This window comes from Spermophilus citellus (genome assembly GCF_964194105.1).
Source record: "Spermophilus citellus genome assembly, chromosome: 6".
Classification (NCBI taxonomy): Eukaryota; Metazoa; Chordata; class Mammalia; order Rodentia; family Sciuridae; genus Spermophilus; species Spermophilus citellus.
Genome location: NC_138187.1, coordinates 133,040,924 through 133,058,603, shown reverse-complemented (window position 1 = coordinate 133,058,603; position 17,680 = coordinate 133,040,924). Strand labels below are relative to the sequence as shown.

At 50.3% G+C, this 17,680-nt stretch overlaps 1 protein-coding gene across 2 annotated transcripts; it reads left to right on the top strand.

Moving 5' to 3' along the window:
- Positions 1–202: 202 nt before the first annotated feature.
- PRELP (proline and arginine rich end leucine rich repeat protein) lies at positions 203–13,859 on the top strand. 2 transcript variants are annotated; one of them, XM_081298139.1, is made up of 3 exons: positions 203–349; positions 7,530–8,521; positions 11,284–13,859. In XM_081298139.1, the coding sequence occupies exons 2-3, from the start codon at positions 7,546–7,548 to the stop codon at positions 11,457–11,459; spliced, it is 1,152 nt and encodes a 383-aa protein (XP_081154265.1). In that variant the 5' UTR covers positions 203–349; positions 7,530–7,545; the 3' UTR covers positions 11,460–13,859. The 2 variants fall into 2 exon arrangements, with proteins under 2 accessions (XP_081154265.1, XP_081154264.1); XM_081298138.1 differs by having other exon boundaries at positions 203–359.
- Positions 13,860–17,680: the final 3,821 nt, after the last annotated feature.

The window sequence follows — 17,680 nt, the reverse complement described above, 5'->3', positions numbered from 1 at the left end:
GCAGCAGCAGCAGAAGGAAACATTATTAAAAGCGAGTCCGTTAGTGGGCATGGTGTGTGGATGAAGTCTTTGGAGTTTTGGCTGCCAAATAAAGACTTTATTGTTGTCATTCCTCCTTTCCCAAGCTCCCTCCCTCTTTCCTCTCCTCCCTCCCTCCTCTCCCTCCCTGCAATCTGCCCCTCCCTCCCCCTAACCTAACCTCCCCACCCCAGTAGGATCTGGTGGAAGAAAAGTCAGCACACACCACCACGGGGAGATCAGAACTTCTAGCTGGCTCTCTGCTGCCACAGCTCCACCAAAGGGTGGAGAGGAAGAGGAGGACCGCCCGACCCAGAGCTGAGGACAGCAGGTGTGTGCAGGTAAGCCCAGGCTGGGAGAGGCCCAGGAGATCTGAAGTCTCCTTCTTCCAGCCAGTTACCCCCTGCCCTGTCCCATCCAGCTTACTGATCAAGCCTCTGTCTTCCCAGTGTGTCCCCGATTCCTTCCCCCACCCTCTCTCCTCCCCAAAGAGCTCAAATGCAGTCTTCCTCCTTTCCTCCCCGCCCTCTTCCTCTTCTCCTCTCCATCCTCCTGTACCCCCATATTTGCTGCTGCTAAAGTGAAACTTTCTTGCTACAGATGTTTGCTGTAGCCCAGAGAGCTATGTCGCACACAGAATTTCAGCAGGGCAGGTGTTGCCATAGAAACTGGACACTAAGCCCATCTCTCTGCACCTTTCATGTATCGTCACACTTTGTCAAAGACACACACACTCTCTCTGCATCTTGTCTCTCACCCTCTCACACACCTCTCCAGCTGTAAGAGCAAAGAGAAAGTGTGTCTTCCCACGGAGATGGCAGAGCCAAAAGAAAATCATGTGTCCTGAGTCTAGGCAGGGCAGGGAGGGGACGAGTGAGACAGGAGCTGGAAGACTCTCTCCGTTCTTTTGAGCTTAATTGGGTAGGAGGGAGAAAGACGTAGCCTTCCAAGCAGATCTGCTCAGCAGTCCGAATTTCTGTCTTCCTGGTCCAAACCACTTGGCTTTTGGAAAGAAAGAAAGAAAAGAAAGCAACCCTGCCTGCAAGTCTTTTTTTTTTTTTTTTTTTTTTTTTGGTACCAGGGACTGAAGCCAGGGGCACTTAACCACTGAGCCACATCCCTGGCTCGTTTAATTATTTTTTAATTTAGACACAGGGTCTTCCTAAATTCTCAGGGCCTTGCTAAGTTGCTGAAGCTGGTTTTGAACTCGTAATCCTCCTGCCTCAGCCTCCTGAGGCACTGGGATTACAGGCATGTGCTACCACCACATCCAGCCTGCAAGTCTTAGAGGTCCTGATTCCCAAATCTAGGGCAGTTGTTTTTTTGGTTATTATTCTTTTTTTTTTCCCTTTGCAGGCAAAAAAAAGAAAGAAAGAAAGAAAGAAAGAAAGAAAGAAAGAAAGAAAGAAAGAAAGAAAGAAAGAAAAAGAAAATCTCTCCTTAAAGCCATTCCAAAATTAACACAACCCTTGAGGTTAGAAAGGGGATCTTGTGGTAGAGGGAAAAGAAGACAGTTATTCCTTAAGCCGTCAGGGAGGGAAAACTGGGGACCCCTCCCCATCCCCAAAACTCACTGACAAGATGGGGAGTGGAGGTCCCATGGCAGGCAGGGTATGGGCTGGCAGGATTCCCAGGCACAGCTCATCTCCAGACCACCAGGGGTGGTGGGGACAGTGGCTGTGAGGAGACTTGCTAAAAACACAGTGTGTGGACCCTCATTCCAGGCAGGCTGAATGCAAACCAGGAATCCATGCTTTTAAAAATATATCCAGGGTCCCAGTGGTTGGCCAGGGCTTGATAAACTGAGCTGGGGCCTGAGGGAGACCTTCTGCCATGTATAAACCCAGGACTTCCCCAGTGTTCTCTGAGCCGAAGGCTCTGTGGTTTCCTGGAGAAGGAGCTCCAAGTGTCCCAACAGGCCCTCCCTTATCTGGAGAGTCAGAGTGAGCACTGGAGGGAATAGGACTATCCCCGGTGAGTGGCCCTCTCCATCCTGCTTGCAAGCCCAAGCATCCCTATCACAAAGGATCATTCCAGAAACATAGTTCCCTCAGTGCAGCTTCAAAGAGCTCCTGTTTCTTCTTATCTGCCGAACATGATGCTGGCCGAGCTCCAACCCTTCTAGACTCCCTCTCCCCTTCATGACAGCTTTCGGTTCTGATGGGCTGTCTCAGAGGTCGGGCCTACTGTGAAGTTCTTTGCTCCCTCTTCATTTCCCTGGAAGGTAGCCCTGTTTATTGAACACAAGAGAGAAGCATCTCAAAGCCAGAGGGGTAAAACAAAAAAACAGGTATGAAAGACTGTCCCCCAGGCAGCAGAGGAAGGAGACTCCACCTTTGCTACCCTCTTACCAGCTGCAGAAAGTATGGGGCAAGGTTAGTGAACCAGAGGGACAGAGTTAGCTTTTCCCAGGTGGCCAGGGGGCTTTTAGGGTCTCTCCAAACTCATGGATTCCCAGTCCTAAGTGGAGTCTTCAGAGTCACAAAGAAGTTGCTCTGCATGGAAGAGGCAATATCTACACTGCAAGAAAGACCCCTGCTTTTGAGCAGTGAGTGGGGCTGCCCTTGAACGAGGCTGAAGGAGAAAGGCCCTTTACCTTGAAATATTATCAATAATCCCTTGGCATTCACTGAGCACTGACTTTGCCACATTAACTCACTTAACTTTCAAAATAATCCAAAAAGTGGTTGGCTAGGGGTAAAGTGCCTACCTAGCATGTACGAGGTCCTGGATTTGATCACCAGCACTGGGGGGGGGGGGGGGGGGGAGAAAGGTCTTAGTATGCCCAGGGTAAACAACTGCAGATCTGGTTGAAATCCAAATCTATAATTACTGGAGCCATCAGACAGATGATGATGATGATTCTTCCTCCTCCTCTTCCTCCTCCTCTTCCTCCTCTTCCTCCTCCTCCTCCTCCTCCTCCTCTTCCTCCTCCTCCTCCTCCTCCTCTTCTTCTTCTTCTTTGTTGGTACTGGGGGTTGAACTCAGGGCACTCGACCACTGAGCCACATCCCTATTTTGTATTTTATTCCTAGACAGGGTCTCACTGAGTTGCTTAATGCCTCACCTTTGCTGAGGCTGGCTTTGAACTCGCAATCCTCCTGCCTCAGCCTCCTGAGCTGCCAGCATTACAGGCGTGTACCACCATTCCTGGCAAACAGATTCTTCTTGTCCTTCTTAAGTGGCTGGAGATGCTGGAGATGCTGGGGTGGAGCCAGGCCTGGTGGTGCACACCTGGAATCCTAGCTACTCACCAGGCTGAGGCAGGATTATAAATCTGAAGCCAGGCTGGGCAACTTGGTGAGACACTGTTTCAACATCAAAGGACTGGGGCCATAGCTCAGAGGTAGAGTGCTTGCCCAGCATATACGGGTTAGCAGATCCTCAGTACTTGATCCTCAGTACTACACCAAGAAAAAGAAACCCAGGGAGGGAGCAGAGAGGAGGCCATGGTGGGCAGCAGGCTGTCAGAGGAGAAGAGTCTTCTCACTTTTCTCACTCTGGTTTCTTCCACTCTGGTTTCCCAGAAGGGAAAATTTGCTCTTCTGGACTCATTGCCGAAGGCCATAAAACTTCATTCTGTTTACACTTGGCCTTGTGGTAGACACTGGGGAGACAGATGGTCTCTCCATAATAGTATTATATTTATTTTTAGCACTCTTTGATCAGTAGCACATTTAAAAGTTGCTTATCACATTCCCTTCTGACAAATGCATGAGGAATGTAGACAGAGAGAAGGTTTTGTTATCCCCATTTTACAGATGAGGCAATTGAGGCTCAGAACAGGACCACACCAGTCCTAATGGGGATTGGAAAGAGTTCCAGGCTGACTGGGTGCACCTGTCTCATTCCTCTACGAATGAGCAAATGAGCGGGCAGAGATGCCTGATTGTCCCTGCTTCCAATTGCCCTCTGGGCTACAGGAAGAGATATAGAGAGCAGAATGGCTTTCAAAAGTCTGGGTTTAAAAGAGAAAGAAGAGGAAGAAGAGATGGGACTAAGTGTGTAGCTCAGTGGTAGAATGCATGCTTAGGGTGGGTGAGGCACTGGGTTCAAACCCCAGCACCAAAAATGGGGTCTAGGGAGTGTCCATAGGCCTGGCTCAGGGACAGGGTAATCTGTCTGTGCTAAGCCACGAGGACACTGACTACCTAGGCAGATAATTTGTTGTAAGAATGTCGGTTCATAGTATGGAATAAAACTGATGCTAACCCTGCCCAGCCCTGGCAGACGACCCTGATCTCTCCACACAAAGCCAACTATCCTTAACCAGCTCCTAAGGACTTGACAAACCCTCTGGGCCTCAGCCCAGCCTTGTTCAAAGCTGAAACACTGTACCAGTCCTGGATTCTAACCTTAAATACATGTGATAGATAGGAAAGAGGAATAGCTCACTTTAAAGATCAATGAACTCCCTAGAGAACCCACTCTTTTGTAGATAAATAAATAGATGAATCAATAAGTCCTGCCACTTGTAGAGATTTTGACCTCGATTTCGTGCCTTTGAATGCATGATCTCATTTAAATCCTCATACAGATGAGCTGGCTGGTGCCCAGGGAAGAGAGTCAGAGCTAGGGTTCAAGTTCAAATTTATATAGTTGGAACTGACATTTGAATTTTAAACTCTCTTAGGAAATGTGCCTAAATGTAGAGAGTGAATTTAGGGTTGTCCAAAGCAACTGCTGTTCCCCTCCATGAAGCAGCACCTTTGTGAGAGCCGGTGCTGGAGACCGGGCTGCATGAATCACGTCGTTGTAGGTGTCTAACAAGTGGTCATTGACTAGCAGAAAGGGGTGGGGTGGGGTGGGGAGGTGTGCTTGCAAAAGCATAAGAAGTTTTAAACACACATGCACACTCCACCCTGAGGGAGCTTATTGGACAGAAGGCAGGAGTAGAGAGGGGTAGGTTTGGGGCTCTGTGGGAAGTTCTGTGACTCTCCTTGAAGTCTGGGTACCTCCAGGATCTTGGGTCTGGTTTTAGAGACTTAGGATTTCACTGAGCTTGGGCCAGAGATCTGCTGTGCTGCCAGCCAAGCTCTGCAGGGCGGAGCAGGCCCCTGAAAAAGGCTTAGAAACTAGCACTATTTCCTTGTGTGCTCAGGCCGTGGAGTGGCTCTGATTCAGCCTGGGGCTCCAAGCTTCTGTGGAAACTTGCCCCATGCCCCACGCCCCAGGGTGCATTTCCTAGGGAGGCTCTTGTAGGTTCTGGGAGGAATTTGGCTGGCCCTTGAGGACTGGAATGCAAAAGGGTCAAAGGGACTAGTAGGAGGATAAGATGGTTATCCAAGAGTCTGGCACTGGAGATGGGGATGTGGTGGCCCTGCAGGGCAGAACTGGGACTGACCTTCCCATTCATGTCACCCTGACAATGGCCATCCAGGCTCTGTGACACTGAGAACCCACCCCCGCAGAGGCCAGCTCCCAAGTCACTCCCAGATAACAGAGCAGGAATTTTCTGGAAGCTCTGCGAGCATTGCTTGCTTTAAGGGCACCTCACATGTGCTTTGGTGACAAAGGCAATGAAGGGGAACAAGGAACCTCAGCCGCCTCTAGACTTGGCCTTGGAGCCAGTATTCTCACAGCAGGAGAGATTTACTTCTGGCGAATTTCCAGACTTCTGGGTGATTAAAATACAAAGAAATTCACAAAGGGGGGGGGGAACAAGGTCCATAAGTTGGGCTTTTAAAAATGTTTACGTTTAGAATATTAGTGTTTAAACTGCCCCCTTAATTTATATGTAATATGATTGTGTGCTATTTTCCAGAAAATTATAGGCTTTATAAAGTGTTAATTCATAATTCAACAAATATAAGTGATCTGGAGTCCAGCAATGAGGCTCAAGTTTAAGGTTCCACAATGAACGTCTTGTCTTTTCAGTCCTTTCAGTGGGTTGCCAGACTGTTGCACCTCCACAGCAGGTGAGGCCAGAAACCTCACTGCAAGGCCCCTGGGGATAGAGAGGCCCAGGGAAAAATGGCCTGAGACCCCCTTGGAGAAGCCAGCCTCCCTCTCCACTTCCTTCCCACACACGCATGCACACAGGGCACATGCGAGTGTGAGTCTGCTTCTATGTGTGGAATGGGAAGAGGACCATGCATGTAGGTGTGCAAGAGTGTGTGGCTGGGCTCTAGGGTGTGTGTGCACGTGTGAGTGAAAGCTGTGAACCCCAAGAAGCCTGCATCCCCAGGGCTCAGGACAGGGGGTGGACCACCACAATTGGGCAAAAGGTACAAAATAATCCAAAGGGACCTTGGCTGGAGACCAGCGGGGATAGAGTAGAGGTGATAGTCTTAGAAAGGGAAGGTACGAGGCACTCTCTCCCTGGACCCTTCCCAGCCCAGGCCAGGGAAGGAAGCCTGTGGGAACTGCCACTCTCCACTGTGGCCCTGGGTTGATTGATATTTCTTTAGGTTCATTCAACTCCAACCACATGGCCCTACCTGAGGTGTCATCAAGGCCATTGGAAAGGCAAATCCAAAAGATCCTTCAGCTTCCTATTCCAATGTTACTGAAGACAAAAGGAAGTTCCTCTTGATAGCTTACCTCAGTATTACCAACTCCAAAGGATATGGGGAGCAGAAATACCAGGTCAAAAGAAAAAGTGCTTTTCCCCTATATCTTTCTATTCCTTTCCTATTTATTTTCCCAGGAGCCTCCACATCTGGGGAGAAATTCCTGGCATGGCTTATGCTGGCAAAGACCAGCATTCTCTGAGCCAAGGGCAGTGGGCGAGGAGAGGGGAGGCCAGAGCACGGGTGAGCATGGGTGGATGCAGGGTGTCTGAGCACTTTCCTTTTTCCCATGAGCTCTGCTCGCTCTGAAAGGTGGAAGATTTCGATTTTTGTACTCAATTTTCTGTGAAATAACTTCCTGGCCTTAGCAAGCCACTTTTCCCCTCCAGACTCACTTTTCCGTAAACAGTGGGTTCTTGGTGGGATCAAACCATTTTTGGTAATGAAATTTTTTCTTTTCTTTTCTCAAATGAATGTTTTGGCTAAACCTCAATGTATACAACAGATTTTTTAAATCTAAGTTGGTACAAGAGAGGGCTGAGAGTACCCAGGGCCACCTCCTCAGTTCCCCAACCCAAGGGACCCTGTGGAAATGGAGGCACAGTTTGAAAAACACTGTGATGGGATCTCTAAGGACTCTTCCAGATGTAACACCCCAGGACTCAAGGCTCATACATCCTAACATGCCTCTTATAAAGGCAGGAATGATCTTTTCATGCCACAAATGGAGAGATGCAGGACCAGAGGGGTCAAAGGCTTTCTCCAACTCCTGACCCAGTTCAGTGGGCCTTCTCCCAGAATGGACCATCCTCCCCAGAGCAGGTTCATTGCTACCGTGTGGGAAATCCAGAACCTGGAGCCTTCTTTATCCTCACCTGCTCTACAGTCCCCGAGCTCTGTACCATCTCCCCAGGAGCCAGTCCTGCCTGACTCTGGCCATAGAGTCAAGGCATCTACCCCTGCAGCCCCCTAATGAACCCCTGTGTCTCCCCTCTGCAGGTGAATCACCTGGATCATGAGGCCATCCCTCTGCTGGCTCCTCCCACTTCTCCTCATCTTGGCCTCAGGGGCCCAAGGCCAGTCAACAAGACGACCAAGACCCGGGAGCCGGCCCAGGCCTAGGCCCCAGCCCCGGCCCAGGCCCACTCCAAGCTTTCCTCAGCCCCATGAGCCAGCAGAGCCCACAGACCTGCCTCCCCCACTGCCTCCGGGCCCTCCGTCTGTCTTCCCTGACTGTCCCCGGGAATGCTACTGCCCCCCTGATTTCCCATCGGCCCTCTACTGTGACAGCCGCAACCTGCGCAAGGTCCCTGTCATCCCGCCCCGCATCCATTACCTCTATCTCCAGAACAACTTCATCTCTGAGCTCCCTGTGGAGTCCTTCAAGAACGCCACGGGCCTGAGGTGGATCAACCTGGACAACAACCGGATTCGCAAGGTAGACCAGAGGGTGCTGGAGAAACTGCCCAGTCTGGTGTTCCTCTACATGGAGAAGAACCAGCTGGAAGAGGTGCCCTCGGCCCTGCCCCGGAACCTGGAGCAGCTGAGGCTCAGCCAGAACCACATCTCCAGGATCCCCCCGGGCGTCTTCAGCAAGCTGGAGAACCTGCTGCTCCTGGACCTGCAGCACAACAGGCTGAGCGACGGCGTCTTCAAGCCCGACACCTTCCAGGGCCTCAAGAACCTCATGCAGCTCAACCTGGCCCACAACATCCTGAGAAAGATGCCACCCAAGGTCCCCTCGGCCATTCACCAGCTCTACCTGGACAGCAACAAGATCGAGACCATCCCTAATGGATACTTTAAGGGCTTCCCCAACCTCGCCTTCATCCGGCTGAACTACAACAGGCTGTCGGATAGGGGACTCCCCAAGAACTCCTTCAACATCTCCAACCTGCTCGTGCTGCACCTGTCCCACAACAAGATCAGCAATGTGCCGGCCATCAACAACAAGCTGGAGCACCTGTACCTCAACAACAACAGCATAGAGAGTGAGTGGGGTGGGGCCAGGGCTGCAGGGGCCAGGGCCAGGGAGGGTGGGGGCTCTACACCCTTTCTCGGGAGCCTCAGAGTGGGGGATACCAAAAGCATCCTCTGGGAAGGATGTGGCTGAGTGGTAAGCGCTTGCCTAGCATCAGGAGGCTTTGGGTTTGATCCTTAGCACTGGAAAAGCGTCCACTTGATCTCTGGACTGCAAATCTTGGCCTTACCACTTGCTGTATGTATGTGACCTTGAAAAGTTAGTTGACCCTTCCAGGAAGTTTTCTCATCTGTAAAAAGAGAATGAAAATAATACCTTGTAGCACAAGGTTGATAGGAGGACTTAATAGTTAAATATGGATGAAGTTACAAAATGCCATGTTTGGAGGGTAATAGGTTTTCTTCCTCCATCTGTTCTCATCAGTACCAGTTTCTCTGGCATCTGGATCTATTAATAGGGTAGACATAGAATATACTCCTGGACATCCTCCTAAAAACAGAATAGAAATATTGAATGCTCACCCTGAAATGTCCTGGGCTCGTGTGCTGCAGAAACCAGCACTAGTGGGAGAAAGCTTCTTCTCAAAGTTGGGCCTCAGTTTTGAAGAGTCTGTGAAAGGTATCCAGAGAGGCAGCTATTTTTTCAGCATACACAACTGGTAAAAATGTGGCAGCTAGGGGGAAAAATGCCTGAATGCTGGTGCTTTCTGAATCTGTCTGGAAGGTTGCAATATTTAGTTGCACATTGGAGAGAGAGTTGGCCTAAGCTATATTACACGGTCCTTAGCTTATTGCAGCCTAGAACAGGAAGTGGAGAGTCTCAACTTTGCTTTAATCAGAATGTCAGATCTGAGCAGAAGCTTCAGAAATGAAAGAGTATCTGGCTCCCTTCATATAAGGAATTGCCACAGTCCGGCTGCAGCAAAATAACCGGGGGGTGACGAGCAACTTGTGTACATTGATACAGCAGGAGTGGGAGCCGTTTATTGTAGGACAGGAGGGGTATATATACATTCCACACAGCTTATCTTAATTAACATAAACTAGATACAGCAGTCAACCAATAAGAAATCTCCACACTTAATGGCTCGCTGGCGCCACCTCACAAACCACTCCCCCTGGCAAAATGCCAGGCGCCATCCTGACTTGTTTACAGACTCTAACAAGGAATGAAGGGTGAAGAGAATCAAGGAAAAAGAAAGGGAAACCTGGAACAATATGAGAGGATCTTTGGTTTCTAATCCAAAAAGAGAGAATTTAAGTTTCTATGATCTTGGAACAAATGGACACAACAGGCCTGTTCATGTATCTGGGATAATTACAAGTGAAGAAGGTGTTTGTTTGTTTATCTTGCAAGAAACAAATTCAGGAAAATAGAAAAACAGTCTAATTTTACTCTGCAGATAGCAATTAAAGTGGAACACATTAACCCCAGAAAGATGAATAGGTTGAGAATATAGACAGAAAGGACACTTCAATTAATAGATGGTGACAGTTCCAGACTGTGGAAAAACATGTTGCAGAGGGGTATCTCAGACTGCTGAGGTTGAAGTCAGAAAAATCATGTCCTCCACTGCAAGCGCTCACCCCCTCCCAGCCTGAATTCCACATCACTAACAGATAGAATAGGATGGGCACAGTGGGACCTGGATCAGCATGATGATTATGTTTTCTTTATTTTTTGGTACCAGGGATTCAACCCAGAGGCACTTAACCATGGAGCCACGTTCCCAGCCCCTTTTTATATTTTATTTAGAGACTGGGTCTTGATGAGTTGCTTAGGGCCTTGCTCCTGAGGCTGGCTTTGAACTCAAAATCCTCCTGCACCAGCCTCCCTCCCAAGACACTGGGATTACAGGCATGTGTCACCATGCCTGGCACAATTATGTTTTCAACAATTATCATATTGCTGCCACCTGTACATTTTGCAAAATGACATCATAAACATTCCCTCGTTGATGTACAGGGCAGGCACCACCCTCGACATTTCACACAATGAGGAACAAGTGTCAGAATAATAAGGCACAAAATAATAAAGCCCTATGGGAAAATCCACCTCAGTCAGGGTCCTTCCACTACCTCAACCATGAAAGAGGAAAAAGAGGAGAGGAAGAGAAGACAACAATGACTGCTCCCTCTCTCCCCTCCTTCGTCTCCACAGAGGACAAGCAAGGCCAGGCTTAGGGAGAAAAAAGAATCTTATTTAGAAGATGACATGCCTCATCTGTCTCACAAGAGGCAAAGGAGAAAATGGAATCTCAGGCCATGGACACTTGAGAATCAGTGGGCTCATCACCTCCCTAGATCTCGGTTCCTCTTCCTGTCATCCCTACTTCTGTCGACATAACCATCTTCCATCCATTCTCACACTCCACACCCACCCCACAGGCGTAATTCTCCAGAGTAATTCTCACATCCCAGAGGTTTCCGATCTTCCCTCCCTCTGTTCCTTCTCCACACTTAGCTAGATTCCTCTTTCTACAGCATTAACCTGATCATGGGGGTCTCTAAGGACCCCTTCCAATTTAACACCCCAGGATGCAATGGGTCCGATATCCTAACATCCAATTCTCCAGAGTGACTTCAATAACAATTATTGATCGTTTCCAACTTCAGTCATTTTGCAAATGAGTAAACAGTCTGGAGGTTAGGGCCACCCATCTATGGTCACCCATTCCCAAGATCGGCTAGTTCCAGAGAGAATTCTAGAGTCCTTCCTTCTCTTTGCCTCCCACGCACCCTGCTGTTGACGTCTCCCTTTCTTTCTCCATAGAAATCAATGGGACGCAGATCTGTCCCCATGACCTGGTGGCCTTCCACGACTTCTCCTCAGACCTAGAGAACGTGCCACACCTGCGCTACCTGCGGCTGGATGGGAACTTCCTGAAGCCACCCATCCCGCTGGACCTCATGATGTGCTTCCGCCTCCTGCAGTCCGTGGTCATCTAGACCTTGCCCTGGGCTGGACCTCCTCTGACCGCACTTGAAGGCGCCTGTGCCCATCATTTTTCTCTGTCGCCCTCTTGCTCCCAGCCCCGCCTCTTACCTCTCCCCTTTCTGAGGATGGGAGATGCCGTATGTTCTGCTGCAGCTCTGAAGCAAGACTTCCCAGGGCTTGATTTGGTCCCACCCAGTTCAAAGGCACCCCCTGCACACACACCCCCAAACGGCTGGCCTCCTGTGGTCTCCCTCTGCTCCAGAAACACAGATGTATGCCTAAGGACTTCACATACCCTCTTCCCTCTTCCACTCCTGGCTCAGGCTGGGCCGTGGATTGACATCTGACCTTGGTCCTGGCCAAGTGAGACACAGAGATGATTTGGGGAAGCCCAGAGGTGAGCTTCAGAGAGTCCTGCTGGAGATTTCTCCATCTTGGGCAACACTGCCCCAAAGAGGCTGAGAAATCCAGGTCTCCTCAACCAAGGATCCCTCCTTCCCAAACTGCTGTTCCACCTCCCTGTTCAGGGACACTGCACTGCTCTCTGCCATCCACATTATCCAGGAAGGAAGTGTGAGGGAATGACCAAGATGGGCCGGAGGGTTAGGGTTCCCAAAGGGCCTGCATCTGGCTGTCTCTGCACAGGGATAGTCTGAAGTCCCTCCTCCTTCTCCAGGCAAACCCAGTCTCCTGCTGGGCCTCAGAGAGGAACAGTGGCTCAAAGAACTGGGGTTCAGCTAGAGGGAGAGGGCTGGGGATCAGGGTCTGAGGCTGGGCCCATGTCAGTATAGATGGGCCCTGCAGCCCCCCTGACCCAACTTTAACACAAGTCCTGAGGCCCTGGGGAACACAGTGTTCACAGTGGAAGGTCAAGAGACACCGCCCCACCCCGCCATCTGTTCTGTGTTAGTGTGATCAGCCCAGTCACTTCCACCCCCAAGCAGGCGGTTCTTGAGGAACAAGGAAGAAGGGGCGGAGCATCTGGAAATCTCCCAGAAGCCTCTGCCACATTGGAATTTGGCCCCCATTTCTAAGACAGACACATCAGTGACACCTGGTGGCTGCTGAAGGTCACAGCTGGCTCCAGACTCCTCACCCTCTCTGTGGGGTGATGTTCCAAGGTTAAGAAGCTGGTAGAGGATTCCAGCTTGGAAGAGCCATGGGTGACATGCATGGTGCCTCTCTCCTCTAGAGCCCAAAGGGCACAAAGGTGTAGAGGTTTGCATCTTTACTAACAGTGAATGAGCATAAATGGGAAACCTTGGAGAGCCCAGATGAGAATACAGTTTGACCTTGATCCTGACAGATCCATTTGCTCTCAGCTCCCACATCCATAAACACAGGTGGAGATAAGATGCTCCTTTGAAATCCCAGTTCTCATGTGCCAAGTCTTCATCTCTGCACTCTCCAGCACACCCTAATGCAGGACAAGTCTTACATTACCCCTTTCTTTGCAGTAATTTATTCCCTATATGATTGTCCCTCCCCAGAGGATTCTCTTTTCTCCTTACCTGGCCCAGGTGAGCAGCTCAGCAGGTCTCCAAGTGGCACCTGGGCTTCCTCACCTACCTCTTCCCCCCTAATTTACTCCAGGGGCTCTGACCCTCTGTAGTCCTGAGTGTGTATGCTGGTGGGGAGTATGGAGAGATGGATGTTCTGGAAACAGGTAACACAGTGCCCACCCTCAAGTCAGGATGAGAAAAGCTCCAAAGGTTTCAATAAGTTGGATTAAGCCGAGTCCCTAACATTAAGGCATTTCTATTATACTCTCATTCACTTCTTTTTTGCACCTTCTAGGCCCATCCCACCCCCGACTCTTCTCCCTGCTCCATTCAGCTTCCTCTTCTGGCTGCAGCTGGTTTCTCCAAGGCTCCTGCTTGAAGTCAACATATTATTATGGCTGCAAGCAACCTGGTGCTATGGCCTGGATAAGCCCCCTTAGGACCTGTTCACACCTTGTGACCTCAGCCCCTTTGGTGAGGCCCTCAGGGGAGCACAGCTCCTGTGACTCCCCAGGGGGAGCCTAGTCCTGCAAACCTGAACTATTTTCTTTTAGCGGCCACACCATCATCGTTATTCCATTGCCCCATCTAGAATCCGTCTGCTCCCTGTGTTGCTCTCTGCAGCTGTACACCACAGGGGTAGCATTCAATTGGCATCATAGGTTACCCCCACCCCGGCCAAGCACACACAATGGGCAGGTTGCCTTTCGGTTTAGAAAGCCCCTTCTCTTTACCCAAGTTCATCGCCTCAGTGCTGTTGGCATCTACATAAACAGGTGTGTACGTCGGTATGTATGTGTACTCTGCACATATAGCTACTCTCTCTTGAAGACCATGTTAACTTTGTGGAACAAGTTTCACATTTCAACACGCTTTACAGCAGAGGAAATAAAGTAATTTGAGAAACAACTTGCTTGAACTTGAGACTGTGAACAGGTCAAGATAATACCTTAAAGTCATCTGTATCCCTATTCCCTGACACCACCCCCCACCTCCACACCACTTACTGAGAAGATGGGTGGAGGAAAGATATTATTCTTAAGAATCTTCTGGGACAGTCATCTCAAAGCTTTTTCTCAGAGAATTTCCTCAAAACTCATAGCCCTCAAGAGAAATTATTCCTAATGTTAGACCAGAAATCAAACAGCCACATCTGAATCCAAACCCCCAGGTTCTTTTGACCCACAGACACTAAATTGTCAAGGTCTCCCCAGGCTCAGTTTTGAGGCACAGGTGGAAAGACAAAACAGTCAACTTTCCTGGCCAAGCTTAGGGATGAATTGGGGAAATGTAATGTGCACAGGAACAATGGAAAAGCCATTTTGAGGGCAGAGAATAAAGGGCCAAATCATTTGAAATGGTCTGTAGGCCATGCAGAAGTTCCTGAAAGGCAAGCAGGGGGTGCCCCTGGCTCCTCTTTGGAAGGAACTTGGCTCCAAAAGTGACTTACTAGAATCCCAGTTCATACCACCTTCTGTAGGAGAAAACTGCCAAATATGCCCTCCTGCTTCCCATCCTGCCTGCTGAACACCTGCTTCAGGTCCATTTGACAAATGTTCAGGGACATCAACTATAGGCCAGGTTCCCAGTTAAGAATTTAGGCTGAGCAATACAGACCCCATGCCCTTGAGGAATTCATAACTTGGTAAAGGGGGAAATTCCACGAATTGGATTTCAGTCTGAAGCGTTAGGAGTCATGCTGTGCACAAACAGGAGGGAGGAGAGGACCCCTGTCTCTGCTTAGAGGAAACTGGAAAGGCTCCTGTCATTTAAGCAGGCTCTTAGGGATCGCTCGAATTTTGTCAAATGGGAAAAGGAAAAAGCACATGTCTGGAATGGCCAACTCAAGGAGGAGAGGAGTCCACCCTGGGGAAGGGGGAGGGGGATTCTAAGGAGAAAGAAAGAATTGTGTTCCTGTCCTGGAGTTATGTGGCTAGCAGTCCTCAGCAGGGAATATACCTTGCTATCCAAAAAGCAGGAGGGTTCTTGAACTTTCCACCCCCACCACTCTCCCTGCCCAGAACATAGGCAGCAACAAGGTCATCTGGCCAGGCTTCTGTCCACACCGCCTGCCACCTCCGTTCCATCAACATGCCTTGTGCCTCTGCTAATGAGAGATTAGGATTAGGACGCCTCCCCCGACCACCCGCCCCCTTTGCCAGGCTCTGGCGGAGCTGAGCCGTCTGCAACAGCACGCGGGCGGGCCATTTCCCACGCAGGTCACTCATACACGTCCATGGCCACTCCCTGAAATCCATGGGAACCGGTGTGTAACCGCGAGCTTGCGAAAGCGAGAACAGAAGTTGGGAGAGAGTCTAGGACCAGAGCCTGCATCAGAAGGTGGCTCCCAGCGGAGGATGCGGGGGCGCGCGTCAGGCAGCCGGCGCATGCGCGGTCGCGAGGCTGGCCGTGAGGTTGGAGGGAGCTCGGAGGAGGACCCATCGCAAGGCAGAGGGCATCGCGACCTTCCAGGGTGTCATGAGAGAGTGGAGAGGGAGGGAGGGAGGGAGGAAGCAAGTGGCGGGGGGAATGAATAAACAGTAGCGTTGGCTGGAATAAAGTGTGGGACCGGAGGGGGGATGCTCCCAGACCGACCTTGGGGACAGAGGTCCTCTGGCCTGGCTATGGAGAGGAAAGCCGAGGAGCACAGTCTGCCAAATGTGCCATCTGCTTCCCCGGATCCCTTCTGGCTGCAGGACTACACCTCCCTCCACCCAGGAGAGGCCTGGATGGTGTGGCTCCAGGGTGGGGAAGTGCCAGAGGCACAGGAACGTACATTTCTCAGGTGCCCAGCTTTCTTGGGTTGAGGGAAGGCCCCCTCCCACACTGGCTATGAGGTCTGCCCCTTTACCTGTTAGACCAGGGCAGAGATGAGTTTGCCAAGACCATCTGTTCTGAGCGCTCAGAGACACATGGTCTCAGGGCTCCCTGGGATGAGGTCGAAAAGATGAAATCCTACAAACCAAGGCAAACTCTGGTGTGAGACTCAGGGAATCTAGGTGCTGGGTGTGGCTCTGAGTGATCTTGGGCAAGTCACCACCCTTCTCTGAGCCTTGGCTTCCTCATCTGTTCAATACAGGGATTAGACTCAGTTGGCCTTGAGGCTAGAATAAAGGATTAGCCAGTGGGAGGGAACAGGGGGCAGAGAACATCATGGAAGAGCCTGGCAGAGGTGCGGGCTGCAGGCTGGCAGAATCAGAGAAACATTTTAGCCACTCCCACTCACCGCCTGTCTGAGGCACCAAGTAAAGAAGAATTTCTCTTGATAAGTACATCTTTGAGGGGAGGAGGTACTTCCCAGCCAGCCACAAAGGCTCCTTGTGGTGTCTTCAGTGTTTATGATCAGGAAGTCCTTTCTGGTGTCCAAGCCCAACTCCCATCCTTGGAGTTGTTGGAGGAGACTTCTGGTTCCATGTCCTTTCTTCCTAGAAGTTTTAAAGAATTTTCTGCATCCTCCTCCTGATCATCATCTGTGAACTTTAAGTTGGCTTTCGAATCCTTCCCCACCCCCTCTTCACCATCTCTTTGCATCCCGCAGGCCCAGACCCTCCCGCTGGTGATTTTGTTCAATATGGTTCCTTTCAGGGACTGTGGGTGTTGGGGCTGGTTGGCACTCCTCGGCTCAGCCTCTTTTTTATCTTTCAATTTCATCTATGAATCCAATCCTCATCACTCTTTGATTGGAGAGGAAAAAAAAAAAAAAACTGGGAAGGCAAGTTCCAGCCCTCCACATACCCTCAACCCAGCCTTCTCAGAAAGTTCAGAATCTGAGGGTGAGGCCCCTCCATTTTAGGGTGGGCACGGCCTGCCCCTCAAAGACCTGGCCTTATCAGGAGGGTGGCCAGAAAGAGAGGGAGCAGACAGTTAAGAGAAAGAGAGGGGGTGGGTGGCAAAGCTGGTGGAGGGAGAGAGAGGAAGAATTTCCTTCATCAAGCAAAGGAATGGAATTGGGGACCCCCTGAGGAAAGAGGAGGGGAAACAGCAGGACATCACAAAGAATGAGAAGTCTGATTGGACCCACGCCTGCCTGCCTGCTTGTCCTCCTGCCCAGCTTCTGCCCCACAGCAGCCACCCTTTCCATCAGAGTCCCTCTGTCTGTACGCTGTAGGGCTCCATTTGGAACCAAAGGGCATCTAAAGGGTAAGGTTCAAGGTTGGAGGCCTCAGGGCCACAGGTGAGGGGAAAGAGCTGGGGCTGGGCCAGGGAGGACGGAGGGAGTCTAGGCCTCTGGCTGCAGAAGTTGGAGGAGGCTTCTGGTTGGGTAGTGAACTCTGCCTCAGGATTTTATTTAAAATTCACATAGTTTGATTTGGAGTAAGGAATGGGAAGTGAGGTGAAATGTGCCCCTTTGCTACTGCTGGGGGCTTAGCCCTTTGCCCAGCTGAAATTGAGGAGGAGGGTCTACTAGAAATGTGTGCAGGGACTTTGGGGAGGGCCGTGTGATCAGTCACACACCTGCTGTGTCTGTGTATCCACTCTCCATGGATGCATCCACGGCCATTCCACACACATCTCTCTGCCCATCTGTACAACATGGGTGAGCTAAATAAATGAACATTCACACTCACGTGACCATCGCACATAGGCATGGTCACCAGTGCGCTCACACATACACAGACGTACAGATATCTAAGGAACTTTCTGGATGTGTCTACTCTCTTACAACACACAAAGAATTCTCTGATTTCTAGAAATAGGTTTGTAAAAAGTTGCCTCTCTCAATCTATTTT

Bases quoted from the DNA above. Each gene is read 5' to 3' on its own strand.
- PRELP (XM_081298139.1), top strand. From the start codon at position 7,546: ATGAGGCCATCCCTCTGCTGGCTCCTCCCACTTCTCCTCATCTTGGCC. The intron at 8,522-11,283 runs GTGAGTGGGGTG...CTTTCTCCATAG, and splicing joins CAACAACAACAGCATAGAGA to AAATCAATGGGACGCAGATC.